General features: G+C 38.6%; 1 protein-coding gene across 4 annotated transcripts in view; it reads left to right on the top strand.

Moving 5' to 3' along the window:
* The first annotated feature begins 752 nt into the window (after window positions 1-752).
* Window positions 753-18,235, top strand: part of EDC3 (enhancer of mRNA decapping 3) — a 65,967-nt gene continuing 48,484 nt past the window's right edge. For 2 of the 4 annotated variants that reach the window (XR_005795939.1, XM_040493265.1), the window contains exon 1: window positions 1,185-1,300. Coding sequence is in view for 1 of the 4 variants with exons in the window: in XM_040493265.1 (XP_040349199.1) it covers window positions 1,214-1,300 (87 nt within the window). In the remaining 3 variants the exon portion in view is untranslated. Of the gene's footprint in view, window positions 911-1,184; window positions 1,301-18,235 lie in introns of those variants that run through there. The other 2 variants (XM_040493267.1, XM_040493266.1) reach the window with 2 other exon arrangements.

Genomic DNA, 18,235 nt, shown 5'->3' with positions numbered 1-18,235 from the left:
GCAGTGGAGGAGGGCTGTACTTAAGGGGAAGGGAGTGAGGAAGTATGGCAACATATAGAATTTTCCCTTTTTGGTACCTGTGCCTGGTTGCAAGTAGCCCATTAGTCAGCTGGGGTCTATGGCTGTTTTGAGGTTGGTTGCCTAATGTGCCTGTTTGCATTCAGCTGGGTGGTCACCTGTACCTTGCTCAGGTTTCCATTGCAAAACCAAGACTACCAATGCTCTAAAATGCCACAAGGAGAGTGGCACTTACCCATGTACCAAGTACTGGGATGTGGGGGGGGGGGGGGAGCGGCACTCAAGTACACATTGGCTAGCACTAACTCCCAAATGAGTTGAAGCAGATTCCACTCCGAAGATCAACCGCAAGGGGAATCGGTTTCCTTTAATCCGTTGCGGGGGCCTACTTATTGCGTTCCACAGTTACAAGTGATCAAACGCCGACGTCCACGCCACCAGGCACCCCCTCCTCCCCAAAGTCCTCAGCTCTTCTGCGGCGATAAGCCGAGGGATCTAGAGGGAAAGCTGGAACTTTTCATCACAACTGGGCCGGAAAGAAGGTCAGGGCCCCAACTCCAACCAGGCCCCTACCCCGCGTGAGCAGGCGGGGCTCGCAAAATGGACGCCCAGGCGCGGTTCCGGAGGCCGCAGCGCGTGCATTCGCCGCGCTCTTCCAGGCTCTCAAATTTCCCGGGAGCTCCGCCCCTCAACTGCCTGCCCTCCGGTTTCCAAGGCGTCGCGCCGGAAGTGACCTCACGGCGGTGGCGTGGAGACGCGGGGCGCTTCCGGCGGCGGCCGCGACTGTGGGGGTGGGTGTGGAGAAGCCCCTTATCAGCCTCTGGGTCTCCTCGTGTTGCGAGGTCTCCTTGGCGCGGTGTGCGGAGGCGGCGACAGGCAGACGGCGTTGGAGGTGGGAGCGGCGGGGCCGCGGGGCGGCTGGGGTACGGGCGCTCGCGGGAGGGGGCTTCCGGGGTTGCCAAGCGGGTTTGCTTTTAGGCTTCGGGGTTCCGGGCCTTGTAGACTTTTATAGAGGCGGGCGCGAGCCGGGGGCCAGGTCCTAGGGGTTGCCTCAGGGGGTGTGGTTTGAGGTGGGCGGCGGAGGGCAGCAGGATTCTAAACAGCCCGGGAAGCGTGGGAGAGGGGAGGCATTAGCGGCCTAGGCTGTTGGTTTAGCCTCGTTGATGGCCGGGGCAGCTAGCCCACTCTTTGCTCCATGCCTCAGTGCCCTTTTGCACAATGGAGTAGGGTGGCATGGAACAGCGCGGGTGCCACCTCCGTGACTGATAGCCTGAGGACAGAGGTGAACTGGGATCTGAGAGGGAAAGGTGGCCGAGAAGTTAACGATACCCGCCGGGGCGCAGCCTCTTGATTCTTTCCAGCTGTAGGTGTTAAGCCTGAGCTTCTTTACCCTTTGTGTGCTGTGGATTGAATTTATCAACATTTGGCTTGTTAAGTGGTTCAAGTGTTCTGGCGTGTGCGAGGCGTAGTCCTCGCCTGGTTGGCGAGTTGGCTTTCAATGACTCTTCCAATTCCAGAGCTAGGAGGAGTCCTAACAATCCTCTCCTGTGGTTGCGGATGAGGAACTGGAATGGTTTTTCTACTCTTACCTAGCCACAGACTACAGTGATTTCGGTCCGCTGTCAGGTATCGGTCTAGTAAGACCATCAGAACATAAATGACTCTTTGTGAGCAGGTCACTATTTCAACTGGAAACCTCAGATGGATTCTAGTCTTTTTTTATGAATGGCAGATTAGGGGTACTGAGTTCAAAATTCCTATCTGTTGGTTTCTCTCAATGAAATAAAGATGGTTACAAATAACGTAACTTTTTTATCACTTAGAATTTTTTGGTGGAACTTCCTTGTGGGGGTAGGGCTGTGCGACTAGCAAAGGGTATTTCAAACTTTTTTGACCTGGGACCCACAGTTAGATACAGTTTACATCATGACTCCGTGTGTGCTCCCAGCATGGGCACAGTACACACGACATACCCCTCAAAAGTTTACCCTTTCTACATATGATGCCCCTTGACATTTTCTATTTCATCGAAAGAAAAAGTTGATTGCTACTCACTAAATTGACTGCCAACAGGTTTGACTGCCAAAGACCTGTAGTTTGAAAAATACTGGATTAGAAACTGTTTAAGATATTTGTGACTTCTGAGAATTCAAAGTGGAAATGTATCCTAGCCAGAGGAGCAGGGTTGCTAGAGTTATAAGTTCCTCCAGAACAACAGGACGGTAACTTCAAATTGGTGTCTCAAAGGAATGTAGTAATAGTGTTTTTCACTATTTTAGAGGGCATTCATTACATCTTTTTTATGATGACCTGGTGGATGACATAGGGGAATTTGCCAGATTGTGGTAAAGTTAGATGGAGTCATGACTTTGAGCCTCTAGGTCTGGAAAGGTTTGATTTATGAATACAACTTACAGTTGGGATTCTGGCGAGTTGAGGCTATATCACTTTCTTTATATACAGTGTGTATTTCAAGCCTTATCTGAAAGGTGTGCTTATCAGATTTTTTTACCTTTTTGAAGTGAAGAGAGAAAATATCATCTGGTTAATCTCAAGATTTTCCCAGTGCAGTTTAATGAAACGAAATGGTCATACAAATGTGAGAAATTTCAGTTAGGTTACAAAAAATACAATTATACCAGGTAATAAAGGTAGATGTAAAAAAAAAAAAAAAAAAAAAAAGAAGGTAGATGTAACTTGGAAGGGGTTCATGTGATAAAAAGAAGTGGAGTTTCAATCATCTGAATCAGTGGCATGGTTAGGTTGTGAGAAAAACTCGTGGGACTGTGGTGGCAGATCGCATTAGGAGAACATAGAATCTAGGACAAGAAAGGAAGATTGACCTTAGCACTGATTAGCTCTCTCCTGGAACATAAGGTTTATGTCTGGGTACTCTAAAAGAGTAAATTAATTTGGGGGTGCAAGTTAAAAGTCGTTGGAATTTGTCAAATTTTCAAAAGTAATTTTTTATTGGTTGTCTGAGTTGCATTGACATGAGTGATTCTTTTTCCCTTGTTACTCAGGGTCTTAAAACTTTTTTTAGTGTCCAAAACATTAGAAAGTCTATGTATCTCTTACACATTTAAGTTGGCATCTTAAATTGGTCATTGTAAATTTCAGTAGTTTAAACATTTTAAATAATTTAGCATGTAAGTTTTGGCATGTAAATACTGACTTCTAGAAGATCCGTACAAAGTTATCTAAATATGCAATTTGTTGTTCTTATTTTATTCTTTTTTTTTAAGTGGGCTCCACACCCTATGTGGGGGCTTGAACTCAAGACTGTTGAGATCAAGAGTCGCATGCTCCACCGACTGAGCCAGCCAGGCACCCCTTGATGTGTTTAAAATATACAAGTAACCTTTTTTGTATTAAACCTCTGAGATATGTGTAAGATATGTATAAATGGTGTATTACACTACTTGAATTTTGGGTGTTAAACTAATCTTGTGTTCCTGGAATGAACCCCACTTAGTCATGGTGTATAATATTTTTTTATATGTTGCTGAGTTTAGTTTGCTAATATTTTGTTAAGAATTTCATGTCTATGGGGCGCTTGGGTGGCTCAGTCGGATGAGCTTCCCACTTTGGCTCAGGTCATGATCTCACTGTTCGTGAGTTCGAGCCTCGTGTCAGGCTCTGTGCTGACATCTCAGAGCCTGGAGCCTGCTTCAAATTCTGTGTCTCCCTCTCTCTCTGCCCCTCCCCCTGCTCACGCTCTGTCTCTCTCTCTCAAAAATAAACAAACATTAAAAAAAATAAAAAAAAAAGAATTTTCATGTCTGTGTTCATGAGGGATACTGAAGTTTTTTTTTAATGTCTTTGGCTTTAGTATCAGAGTGATAGTACCATATAAAATGAGTTGGGAAATGTTACTTTCTTTTCTGTTTTCTGAAAGAGTTTGTGTAGGATTGTTTATTTTTCCATATGTTTGATAGAATTTACTAGTGAAGCCTTCTGGGCCACCCAGGCAACCCTGCCATTCCCAAGATTTTGATTAAATAGCTTTCGAGATAAATGCATGGAAAAATACCTAGTTTTTCAGAAGCCCATAAGTAACCACTTACTCATCCTCAGCTGTTGGTTATAACTGTCCTTAGTTGACCAGAGTTGTTGTTTCAATCTGAATAGTGTGAGTTCTGTCTGATGTGGCAGAGGAAATGGAAGTTAGTTGGTTTGTAACTGGCAAGTTCTTCATTTGTAGTTTATAAATTGTTTTGGCAGCTGCCTCAGTTGCATAATGGGTGGAAGATCATTTAGGGCTACCTGAATTTATTATCTAAAGGTCTCTTATTAAGAGAAATGATATGGAAAGCCTCATACTTAATGGGGAAAAAGTGATAGTTTAGCGTTTGAGCAGATTAGTCCATACATATTCTAAGACTTTGTAATTGGCCAGCATAAATGGGCACATTTGTTCCCAACAAAGACAAATACAAAAATGTTAAATTCCTTATACATAATAGCCCCCCAAACAGGATGGGTAAATACACTGAGGCATAGTTATATAATAGAATAGTATATAGTCATGAAAAAGAATGAACTATTGCTACATACAACAATGAGGATGAATCTCACAGATGTAAAATTGAGCAAAGAAACCAAACACTTCAAAAGAGAGCCTTTATAAATAAAAAAATAAATAAGAATCTTCATGATTCCATTTATATGAAGTTCAAAAAGGCTAACCTAGGGGTGCCTGGGTGGCTCAGTTAAGCATCCGACTTTAGTTCAGGTCCTGATCTCACGGTCTGTGAGTTCAAGTCCCGAGTTGGGCTCTGCTGACAGCTCAGAGCCTGGAGCCTGCTTTAGAATCTGTGTCTCCCTCTCTCTCTCTCTCTGCCCCTCCTCCGCTCGCACTCTGTCTCTGTCTCAAAAAAAAAAAAAAAAAAAAAAAAAGGGCTACCCTAATCCTTTGTGTTAAATACCAGAATAATGGCTACCTTTGTGGGGACACAGTGGAAACTTCGTGGGAGTTCAAAGTATTCTGTGTCTTGATTTAGGTGGTGGTAATGTGGGTGAATTAATATGCAAAAGATCATGCAGCTGTACACTTAAAATATGTAGGCTTACTATGTATATTAGGCCCTGATAGAAAAGTAGAAAGTAAAAGACATCAAAGATTGGTCTCCTTGTGGCTTCTAGATCTCCTTCTGCTTCAGCTGTTGCTCTTCTTTTGACACGAAGATGTTAGCCCTCTGATGAAACCCCCTTCCTTAGTGTGTTCATCTGATTCGGAACCCAGATGGCACTCACTGGTTTTAGATTTACTGGTTTAAATTAATAGAGCAATTTTCTTTATAGAATGAGCCTATTTGATGAGTTTTGGATAATGCATTAATGTATTTTACATAGAGGGAAGTTTGTGATAATAGGGTAATTTGTTACACGTCGAGTGGTTACTTTTTAAAAAGTTTCTATTGTAGAACTGGCAGTCCACGTTTTAAAGCTATTAAAAGTTCTCAATTATTACCAATATAAACTTGAATGTACAACATCTTTTTAAATTATAGTTGCTGTACAATCTTATATTTGTTTCAGCTGTAATTCTGTACATCACACTGTGCTTATTACCATGATGGATATGGGTACCATTTGTCACCATACACTGTTGTCACAATATCATTGACTATGTTTCCTGTGCTGTACTTTTCATCTCTGTGACTTATTTTGTAAGGGGAATTTTGTACTTCTTAATCCCCTTCACTTAATTCACCCATCCCCTCAACTCCATCCCCTCTGGCACCCACCATTTCTCTATTTATGATTCTTTGTTTTGTTTTTTAGATTCTACATGTAAGTGAAGGCATATGGTATTTGTCTTTATCAGACTTATTTCACTTAGCATAATGGCCTGTGGGTCCATCCATGTTGTCACACTTGGCAAGATCTCATACTTTTTGATGACCGAGTAATATTCCTGTGTGTGTACCACATCTTATACATTTATCTGTCAGTGTGCACTTAGGTTAGCTTTCATTTCTTAGCTATTGTAAAGCTACAGTGAACATAGGGGCGCACCTGTCTTTTCACACTGTTGGTTTTGTTTTCTTTGGGTAAATACCCAGTAGTTGAATTACTAGATTGTATGGTATTTCTTTTCTTTTCTGTTTAATTGATATTCAAGTTAGTTAACACACAGTGTAGTCTTGGCTTCAGGAGTAGATTCTAGTGATTCATCTCTTACGTGTGATACCCAGTGCTTGTCCCGAAAAGTGCCCTCATTAATGCCCATCACCCATTTAACCCATCCCCCTGCCTTCCCCCACTCCAGCAACCCTCCATTTATTCTTTGTATTTAAGAGTCTCTTACAGTTTGCTTCCCTTCTCTTATGTTCATTTGTTGAGTTTCTCAGATTCCACATATGAATGAAATCATATGATATCTGTCTTTCTCGGACTGACTGATTTTGCTTGGCATAATGCCCTCCAGGTCCATCCACGTTGTTGCAAAATGGCAAGATTTCATTCTTCATTGCGGAGTAGTATTCACTGTATGTATGTATGTATGTATGAATGAATGTGTATATCTTTTTAATTCATCAGTTGATGGACATAATTTGGCTATTTTTCTTTAAAAAATATAATTTATTGTCAATTTAGCTAACATACAGTGTATACAGTGTGCTCTTGGCTTTGGAAGTAGATTCTCATGATTCATCGCTTACATACAATACCCAGTGCTGATCCCAACAAATGCCCTCCTCAATGCCCATCACCCATTTTCTCCTCTCCCCTAAACCCCTCCCATCAACCCTCACTTTGTTCTATGTATTTAAGTCTCTTATGGTTTGCCTCCCTCTCTGTTTTTTCCCCTTCCCTTCCCCCATGGTTTTCTGTTAAGTTTATCAAATTCCACATGAGTGAAAACATAGGATATCTGTCTTTCTTTGACTTATTTCATTTAGCATAATACTCTCTAGTTCCATCCACATTGCAAATGGCAAGATTTCATTCCTTCTCATTGCCAAGTAGTGTTCCATTGTATATCTAAACCACATCTTCTTCATCCATTTGTCAGTTGATGGACATTTGAGCTCTTTCCATAATTTGGCTATTGTTGAAAGTGCTGCTATAAACATTGGAGTACATGTGCCCCATGAATCAGCACTCCTGTATCTTAGTAGTATAAATTCCTAGTAGTGCTATTGCTAGGTTGTAAGGTAATTCTATTTTTAATTTTTTGAGGAACCTCCACACTGTTTTCCAGAGCAGCTACACCAGTTTGCATTCCCACCAACAGTTCTAAGAGGGTTCCTGTTTTTCCACACCCTTGCCAACATCTGTTGTTTCCTGAGTTGTTAATTTTAGCCACTCTGACTGGTGTGAGGTGGAATCAGACTGATTTTGATTTGTATTTCCCTGAGAATGAGTGATGTTGAGCATCTTTTCATGTGTCTGTTGGCCATCAGGATGTCTTTGGAAAAGTGTCTATTCATGTGTCTATTCATGTCTTCTCATTTCTTCATTGGGTTATTTGTTTTTTGGATGTTGAGTTTAAGTTCTTTATAGATTTTGGCTACTAACCTTTTATCCGATATGTCATTTGCAAATAACTTCTCCCATTCCATTGGTTGCCTTTTAGTTTTGTTGATTGTTTCCATTGCAGTACAGAAGCTTTTTATCTTGATGAGGTTCCAATAGTTCATTTTTGCTTTTATTTCCCTTGCCTTTGGAGATGCGTCGAGCAAGATGTTGCTGCATCTGAGGTCAGAGATTGTTGCCTTTTTTTTCCTTTAGGGTTTTGATGGTTTCCTGTCTCACATTTAGGACTTTCATTCCTTTTGAGTTTATTTTTGTGTATGGTGTAAGAAAGTGGTCCAGTTTCATTCTTCTGCATGTTGCTGTCCAGTTCTTCTAGCATCGTTTGCTAAAGAGACGTCTTTTTTCCATTGGATACTCTTTACTGCTTTGTCAAAGATTAGGTGGCTGTACATTTGTGGGTCCAATTCTGGGTTCTCATGCACATTGGTCTGTGTGTCTGTTTTTGTGCCAATACCATACTGTCTTGATGATTACAGCTTTGCAGTAGAGGCTAAAGGCTGTGATTTCTCTCACTTTGGTTTTCTTTTTCAACATTACTTTGGCTACTTGGGGTCTTTTGTGGTTCCATACAAATTTTAGGATTGCTTGTTCTAGCTCTGAGAAGAATGCTGGTGCAATTTTAATTGGGATTGCATTGAATGTGTAGATTGCTTTGGGTAGTGTTGACATTTTAACAATATTTGTTCCTCCATTCCATGAGCATGGAATGTTTTTCCATTTCTTTGTGTCTTCAGTTGCGTTCATAAGCTTTCTATAGTTTTCAGCATACAGATCTTTTACCTTTTGGTTAGGTTTATTCTTAGGTATTTTATGGTTTTTGGTGTAAGTGTAAATGGGATTGATTCCTTGATATCTCTTTCTGTTGCTTCATTATTGGTGTATAGAAATGCAGCTGATTTTGTGCATTGATTTTATATCTTGTGACTTTGCTGAGTTCATCTATCAGCTCTAGCAGTTTTTCGGTGGAGTCTTTCAGGTTTTCCATATAGAGTATCGTGTCATCTGTGAAGAGTGAAAGTTTGACTTCTTCTTTGCCAATTTGGAGGCCTTTTATTTCTTTTTGTTGTGATTGTTGAGGCCAGGACTTCCAACACTATGTTGAACAACAGGGCGAGAGTGGGCATCCCTGTCATGTTCCTGATCTTAGGGGGAAAGCTCTCAGTTTTTCTCCATTGAGGATGATATTAGCTGTGGGCCTTCGTATATGGCTTTTGTGATGTTGAGGTATCCCTGTTATCCCTACTTTCTTGAGGGTTGTTATCAAGAAAGGATGCTGTATTTTGTCAGATGGTTTTTCTGCATCTATTGACAGGATCATATGGTTCTTATCCTTTCTTCTATTAATGTGGTGTATCATGTTGATTGATTATGAATATTGAACCAGCCCTGCAACCCAGGAATGAATCCCTCTTGATCATGGTGAATAGTTCTTTTAATGTACTGTTGAGTTTGATTTGCTAGTATCTTGTTGAGAACTTTTGCATCCAGCTTCATCAGGGATATTGGCCTGTAATCCTTTTTAGAGGGGTCTTTGGTTTTTGGAATCAAGGTAATGCTGGCTTCATAGAATGAGTTTGGAAGCTTTCCTTCCATTTCTTTTTCTTTCTTTTTTTTTTTTTTTTTTTTGGGATCTTTATTTTTAATTTTTTAGGAAGCTCCATACTGTTTTCCACAGTGGTTGTATCAGTTTGCATTCCCACCAACTGCACAGGGCTTCCTTTTTGTCCACATCGTTGCCAACATTTATTGTTTCTTGTCCATTTGGTATTGCTTATTCTGACAGATGTGAGGTGCTATCTCATTGTAGTTTTGATTTGTATTTGCCTGATGATTAGTGATATTGAGCATCTATTCATGTGTCTGTTGGCCATCTGTATGTCTTCTTTGGAAAAATGTCTATTTGCGTCCTCTGTCCATCTTTAATTAGATTATTGGGGTTATTTTTTTGTGTTGTGTAAGTTCTTTACAGTTTGGATATTAAACCCTTACTGGAGAGGGTACCTGGGTGGCTCAATCAGTTAAGTGTCTGACTCTTGATTTTAGCTCAGATCATGAGCTCGTGGTTTGTGGGATCGAGCCCTGCATCAGGCTCTGCACTGTGTGGAGCCTGGTTGGGATTCTTTCCCTCTCCCTCTCTGTCTGCCTCTCCTCTGCGTGTGCACATACTCTCTCTCTGTCAAAATAAATAAATAAACATTAAAAAAATAAACCCTTATTGGATATATCATTTGCAAATATCTTCTCCCAGTGGTAGGTTGCCTTTTCCTTTTTTTGGTTTCCTTTGTTGTGCAAAAGCTTTTTAAAGACAGCATCAGTGTCATATATATATATATATATATATATATATGTATATATATATATATATATGTAAAAGAAGAAATAAAAGTCTTTCACATCTCATGAATTTCTGGTAGTTGAAAAAATTCTTGTTACTACAGCTTTTCATTCTGCAGCTAATAATACAAGCATCAGAGTAGGATTATGACGGAGTATAAATGATGGGAGAGGACATTCATACTTCTGTGATACTAAAATAGACAAAGGCGGGTCAGGACATGGGAAATAAGCCTAAAGTATGTGTATTTTGTGCCTTTTACCATCATCAGTGTTGTGGAAATTGGGTTGCATCGGAAATTCACCTGATTTCTTTTTTTAAATTTTTTTTTTCAACATTTATTTATTTTTGGGACAGAGAGAGACAGAGCATGAACGGGCGAGGGGCAGAGAGAGAGGGAGACACAGAATCGGAAACAGGCTCCAGGCTCTGAGCCATCAGCCCAGAGCCCGACGCGGGGCTCGAACTCACGGACCGCGAGATCGTGACCTGGCTGAAGTCGGACGCCTAACCGACTGCGCCACCCAGGCGCCCCTCACCTGATTTCTTAAATGCTTATATTGATAATTGTTGTAACTCAGTGATGGGTATGTGGGGTTCATTATGCTGTTCTGTCTACATTTGTGTATGTTTGAAATTTTTTATAAAATGTAAAAAAAAAATCTAACAGTTGATCCTGCTAACACATTATTTTCTGTTCTGTCAGCATAGTTTTCTGATACTTACTTAGATCACTGGAAAATTCCCTGAGGTTTTCTTTAGGTTTTGTGTTTCTGATGGGACATATTCTTTTTACCACACGAGTGTTTTTTATTTTTCCTTTTTTAGGCTGTATATTTTATGTAGGTGTATTTCTGAAATTAATACTTGAAAACAGCTTGAAATGCTCTTTCTTTTCTGTTTTTTCACGGAGAATGCCAAGCAGTATTTCATTTTGTACTTAGTATTGTATGTTATGTTTATACTCATCTGCTATTTCCTGACTTCCTTCTGTATGTAGGGCAATGCTGGATTTCATATCTTTGTAGGATTTTGCACAGAGTATGCTTAACAGGTATTCTGATTTTAGAACTATTTCCAAGAAGGGCCAAGGCATCTAAATATAAATATTTATATACTCTAGATTTTGAGTGATTAACTTCTGTCAGATTTATGACATGTAAATTCATTCATTGATTAGATAAATATTTGAGTTTCTTTTTAATTCTGGACACTCTTACTGGCTGAACAAGGCAGAAAAGGTCTCTTGCCCTCATGAAGCTTACATTTTAGTGGGGTGATACAACATAAACTAATAAGGTAATTCGTGTTGTGATTAATTTTGAGACCATAACAGAAGATGAGGTGTTGAAGAGTGATGGTGAGTAGTGACATTAGATTGGGGGTAGCCAGGGAAGGCCTCTTTGGGGTGGTGACATTTTAACAGATACCAGAAAGACAAGGTAGAATTAGCTATTCATAGTTTGGTTGTAGCGTAAATTTTTTGTTCCTTTTTTTTGCTGAGTAGTGTTTTGTTGTTAATACCATAATTTATCTCTTGTCCTTGTTTCTAGTTTTTGCTATTGTGAATAAAGCTACTGTGTACATTTGTGTACAAGTTCCTTTCTGAGCATGTTTTCATTTTTCCTGGATAAATGCTGGGAATGAAATTTGGGGTCATAGGTATGTGTTTAATATTGTAAGAAATCATTAAACTCTTTCCCAAAGTCGTAGTATCATTTTACACTATCAGCAGTGTAAGGGGGTTCCAGTTGCTCCATATCATCACACGCATTTGGTGTCACCTACCGTCCTTTAAATTTTAAGCCAAGATACCAAAATGGTATCTTATGGTGTTTTTTTCCAACATAATGATTTTTTATTGTTGTAAAATACATGTGTATAAAAGTTACTATTTTAAGTGTATAGTTCAGTGGCATTGAGTACAGTCACATTGTTGTGTAACCATTACCACCGTCCATAACTTTTTCAGACTCCCAAACTGAAATTCTGTGCCCTTGAAACAATAACTTACCATTCCCTGTTCCCCCCCTGCTGGCAGCCACCTTCTACTTTCTGTCTCTGTGGTAGAATAGTCTCTTGTGTTGGGTAGTCTCTTGACTGCTGTAGGAAACTCCTATCTGGCTTATTTTACTTAGCATAATGTCTTCAAGGTTCATCTGTGTTGTAGCATATATCAGAACTTCTTTTTAAGACTGAATGATATTCCACTCTAGGTATATACCACATTTTGTTTATCCGTTCACCCAGCATGGATGTTTGAGTTGTCTCGTTGTGTTTTAATTTGCATTTCCCCAGTAATTAATGATGTTCAGCAGCTCTTCATATGTTTATTGGTCATTCAGATAACTTCTTTTGCCCATATTTAAAAAATGTGTTTTTCGGGCGCCTGGGTGGCTCAGTCGGTTAAGCGGCCGATTTCGGCACAGGTCATGATCTCGCGGTCTGTGAGTTCGAGCCCCGCATCGGGCTCTGTGCTGACAGCTCAGAGCCTGGAGCCTGTTTCAGATTCTGTGTCTCCCTCTCTCTGACCCTCCCCCGTTCATGCTTTGTCTCTCTCTGTCTCAAAAATAAATAAACGTTAAAAAAATTTTTTTCTTAAAAAATGTGTTTTTCCTTTTTTATTGCTGATTTGTAAATATTCCTTATGTATTCTGGATACAAGTCCTTTATCAGATATATTGATTGTGAATGTTTTCTTCTTGACTGGCTTTACCTTTTTTTTCCCCCTCTTGTTTTGGGGCGATAGTAGAAGAAAGAACCATTGTTTTGCTTCTTGAAATGCTTGGCTTGGCCAAGTCTGGGAGGTAGCCTCCACAGAAGTGATTTTGGGATGTGGCTAGACTATGTGGAATATCTTCTTAAATATTTTATTATGTTACCATTATTTTAAATGTATGACTAACCCCATTCAGAGAATGATTTGGTTTGAAAAGAAGTTGAAAAAATATGACGTGGAAAAAAATAGTTTTCTGCTCTGGGACATTGTAATCAAAGCTAGATGACTTTACCTTTTTACTGATTGGGGCGTTATCCTAAGAAAATAATTTAGGACAAGCACTATATGAAATTGATCATTGCTGCATTAATTATAATTGTGAAAGATGGAATTCTCTAAATGTTCAATAAGAAAACTAAGTGGGGTGCTTGGGTGGCTCAGTTGGTTAAACATCTGACTCTTGATTTCCGCTCAGGTTATGACTCAGGGTTCTTGAGTTTGAGCCCCATGTTGGGCTCTGCGCTGTCAGTACAGACCCTGCTTGGGATTCTCTCTTCCTCTTTCTCTGCCACTGCCCTGCTCATTCTCTCTGTCTCTCTCTCTCTCAAATAAATAAGCGTTTTTAAAACTCTCTTAAAAAATAAAATGGGGGGCGCCTGGGTGGCGCAGTCTGTTAAGCGTCCGACTTCAGCCAGGTCACGATCTCGCGGTCCGTGAGTTCGAGCCCCGCGTCGGGCTCTGGGCTGATGGCTCAGAGCCTGGAGCCTGTTTCCGATTCTGTGTCTCCCTCTCTCTCTGCCCCTCGCCCGTTCATGCTCTGTCTCTCTCTGTCCCAAAAATAAATAAACGTTGAAAAAAAATTAAAAATAAAATAAAATAAAATGGGTTAGTAAGGTAGCTACCCCGTAGAATTGTCATGAGGATTGAAGGGAAGAATGCCCCTAAAGTTTTGGCTGAGTCATACTAAATGTGCAGTAAATGCTGGCTGCTGCTGCTGCTGTTGCACAACATGATGGTATGTGTTTAAAGACTGTGGGATTATGTGTGTTCCACTCACCTTTTATTTTCTTAGCAGTAGTTTTTTTCTCCTTCCTTTCTGTTACCTATCATATTAAATCATCATTAGATTCAGACCACCTATATGAAAGGTCAACTTCTTTCCATCTCCGTTGATCTGTTAACAGTTTACCATCAGCTCTCAGATGCTCTGCTCTAGTTGCCTCCCAGTTAGTCTCACTGAATATATATATTCAATATATATATTCAATATTATATATATATTCAATATTATATATATATTCAATATATATATATTTTGCATCTCTTCCAATTTATATTCTTTATGGTGACTTTTGATAATTAGAACTTTTACATTTTGATGAAATCTAATTCATCAGATTTTTTTTTCTTTTATGATTAGTACTTATTTGTGTTTTGTCTAAGCTTTTTCTCACCCAAAGTCACTAAGATACTGTTTTCTTAGTAGCTTTAGTAGTTCTAGCTTTTATGTTTAGATAGTTTGTTTCAAATTGATTTTTTTGTATCTGGTATGGGATAGGAATACAAGGTTATTTTTCCTCCTGTATATCTAGTTCTAGCACCATTTTTTGAAAAATACTTGAATTTATTGATTTATCTTGGTACCTTGCTTGGAAGTCAGTGTGGGTCTGTTTCTGGGCTCTGTTCTGTTCCATTGATTTCTTTGTCTAGCCTTGCACCAACACCACAGATTTTCTATAGCTTTATAGTAAATTTTAAAATGAGGTGGTATAAAACATGTAGCCTTGTTTTTTATTTTCATGATTATTTTGGCTGTTCTAAGTATTTTGCATTGCCATATGCCTTTTAGAATCAGTTTTTCAGTTTCTTCAAAAAGAGCAGTTGGGATTTTTATTGATATTTGTATTTGACTGGGGAGAATTGACAACGTTGAGCTCTTTGACTTATGAAGGTGGTACATCTCTCCCATTTATTTAGATCCTCTTTTAATTTTCCTCAGGGGTCTTTCATATTTTTCATTGTAGAAGTTCTGCATGTTTTTCATTAGATTTATCCTAAGTAATGGTTTTTTTATCCTAAGTAAAGTTTATGGTTTTTAATAGTACTACAAATAGTATTTTAAAATTTTATTTTCAGTTTGTTGCTAAAATAAACTGAGAGTACAGTTTATTTTATTTTATTTTATTTTATTTTTTTTATTTATTTTTTTTTAGTACAGTTTATTTTAAATTGAGCATGTATCCTGTGACCTTGCTAAATTAATTTATTAGTTCTAGTAGGATTTTTTTAGTTGGTACATTTCTTAGGGTTTTCTACATACACAGTCAATCATATGGTTTACAAGTAAAGACATTTTTAGTTCTTCCTTTCCATTATTTGTGCTTCTTATTTCTTGTTGCAGTGTAGAACCTACAGTATGGTATTGATTAGAAGTAGAAATGATGGAAGTGGATATCCTTGCCTTGTCCCAGTCTTTGGGGGTAAAGGATTCATTATTTCACCATTAATATGGTGTTCACTATAATTGTTTTGCAGATGCCCTCACTCCCCCCTTTTTGATTTCATGAATGGATATTGAATTTTGTCTGATTATCTTTCTGTATTTATTTATTTTTTAAAGATTTTATTTTTAAGTAATTTCTATACCCAATGTGGGGCTTAAACTTAACCCCAAGATCGAGAGTCACATGCTCCGCCAACTGAGCCAGCCAGGCACCCCTGTCTTTCTGCATTTATTGATATCATATGTGATTTCCTTGTTTATTTTGTTAATGTGGTAGAAGACATTGATGTTTTAAAATTTTTTTATTTTTTAGTTTTGTAATGTTTATTTTGAGAGCTAGTGTGTGTGCTAGTGCAGGGGAGGGGCAGAGAGAGGGAGGGAGAGAGAATCCCAAGCAGGCTCTGGGCTGATAGAGCCCCCCCCCCCCCATGTGGGGCTCAGTCTCACCAAGTGTGAGATCATGACCTAAGCTGAAATCAAAAGTCAGATGCTTAACTGACTGAGCCCAGGGGACCCTGATTTTTTTAAATTAAACCTTTTATTTGAGATAATTGTAGATTCTTATGCACTTGTAAGGAACAATACAGAAACATTCCATATACCCTTCCCGGTTTTCCTCATTGGTAATAACATTTTCAAAAACTGTAGTACAGTATCACTACTAAGATATTGACATTGACATTGATGTGGTCAAGATACAGAATATTTCCATTATTACAAGGATCCCTTTTATAGACCTTTTGTTGCCCTTTCATAGCCATCCTTATTTCCTTCCTGCCTCAGCTCCTTCCTAAACCTTGGGAACAACTCATCTCCATTTCTGTAGTTTGTCATTTCAGAAATGTTAACACAAATTGAATCAGATGGAATGTAACTTGATGGGGTTGGCTTTTTTTTTTTTTACTTTTTCTCTATGGTACTGCAGTTTGTTCAGCCATTCACCCATTGAAGGTCATCTTGGTTTCTAGTTTGGGCCTATTTGTGTGAACTTAAGTGTTGCTTTCTCTGGGATTAATGACCAGTTGTGCAGTTGCTGAGTCATGTAATAGTTGCATGTTTTTAATATTTTTTATAGATTGCCAAATTGTTTTCCACAATGGCCATACCATTTAATAATCCCGTCAGCAGTGTGTGAGGAATCCAGTTTTTCCACATCCTTTCCAGGATTTGGTGTTGTCACTAGTTTTTATTTTAGCCATTCTGGCTGATGTGTAGTGATCTTTCATGGTAATTTTTAACTGTATTTCCCTAATGGTTAATGATGTTGAACTGTTGAACATCTTTTCATGTGCTTGTTTGCTGTCTGTATATCTTCTGTTTTGAAATGTCTTTCTGTGTCTTTTGCCCATTTTTTAATGGATTTTTTTTCTACTGGGTTTTCAGAGTTCTTTATATATTCTATATACTAGTCCCTTGTCTCTTTCCGATATGTGGTTTGGAAAAATATTTTCCCCATTCTGTAACTTGTCTTTTTTATCCTCCTAACAAGGTCTTTTATAGAACAAAAGTTTTTAGTTTTGAAGAACTCCAGTGTATCTGTTTCTCTTTTTATAGATTGTGCTTTTGGGGTCTAAGAACTCTTTGCCTCACCAGATCCTGAAGGTTTCTCTTATATTGTCCCTAAAATTTTTATAGTTTGACATTTTACATTTAAGTCTATAATTATTTAAAAAATTTTTTTTAATGTTTATTTATTTTTGAGAGAGAGAGAACAAGTAGGGGAGGGGCAGAGAGAGAGGGAGACAGAAGCAGAAGCAGGCTCCAGGCTCTGAGCTGTCAGCACAGAGCCCGACACGGGGCTTAAACCCACAAACCATGAGATCATGACCTGAGCCGAAGTCGATGCCCAGCCGACTAAGCCACCCATGTGCCCCAAGTCTGTAATCATTTTTAATAAATGTGTACATTATGAGACTTAGGTCAGGGTTTAGTTTTTTACTGATGGATATCCATTTGCCCCAGCACCATTTGTAAAAACTATGTTACTTTGGTTGAATTACTTTTTCATTTTGTCAGAATCATTTTGGGGCATTTTTGTGTGTATCTATTTCTGGGTTTTCTATTCCGTTCCATTGATTTATATATCTTTCCTCCCACCAATACCACATAGTTTTGGTTACCATACCCATATAATAAGCCTTGAAATTGGGTAGACTGATGCCTCCCATTTTCCTGTCAAAGTTGATTTATTTATAAAAAGGTTATAGTTTGTGTCATTTGATGTCTAGGTAAATATTATCTTTACTGTTTTTTCTTTAAAGCAATTATAATATCTTTATATAAATTAAATTATATTGCTTATTCATTAATATAACAAAAAAAAGTAATTCAAGTATAGTTAACCTACAGCATTATATTAGTTTCAGGTGTACAGTATAGTGACTCATCAATTCTATATATTACTCAGTGCACATCAAGATGAGTTGTACTCTTAATCCCTTCACGTATTTCACCCATCCCCCCACCCACCTCCCCTCTGGTGACCATCTGTTTGTTCTCTATAGTTAAGAGTCATTTTATTTTATTTTATTTTATGTTATGTTATGTTATGTTATTTTATTTTATTTTATTCTATTTCATTTTATTTTTTTATTTAATTTTATTTTTTGCATATATATATATATATATATATATATATATATATCCCCTCAGCATTTTTTTTTTTTTAACTTACATCCAATTAGTTAGCATATAGTGCAACAATGATTTCAGGAGTAGATTCCAGTGATTCACCCCTGTGTATAACACCCAGTGCTTGTCCCAGCAAGTGTCTTCCTTAATGTCCCTTACCCATTTATCCCTTCCCCCCTCCCACATCCTTCCAGCAACCCTCTGTTTGTTTTCTATATTTAAGAGTCTTATGTTTTGTCCCCTTTCCTGTTTTTATATTTTATTTGCTTCCCTTCCCTTATGTTCATCTGTTTTGTTTCTTGAATTCCTCATATGAGTGAAGTCATATATATGTCTTTCTCTGACCAATTTCAGGTAGCATAATACCCTCTAGTTCCATCCACATAGTTGCAGATGGCAAGATTTAATTCTTTTTGATTGCTGAGTAATACTCCATTTTGTGTGTGTGTGTGTGTGTGTGTGTGTGTGTGTGTGTGTGTGTGTG

The sequence above is a fragment of the Herpailurus yagouaroundi genome, unplaced genomic scaffold, assembly GCF_014898765.1.
Source record: "Herpailurus yagouaroundi ecotype Mexico unplaced genomic scaffold, PumYag 184, whole genome shotgun sequence".
Lineage (NCBI taxonomy): Eukaryota > Metazoa > Chordata > Mammalia > Carnivora > Felidae > Herpailurus > Herpailurus yagouaroundi.
This window is presented reverse-complemented; position numbering and strand designations above follow the sequence as displayed.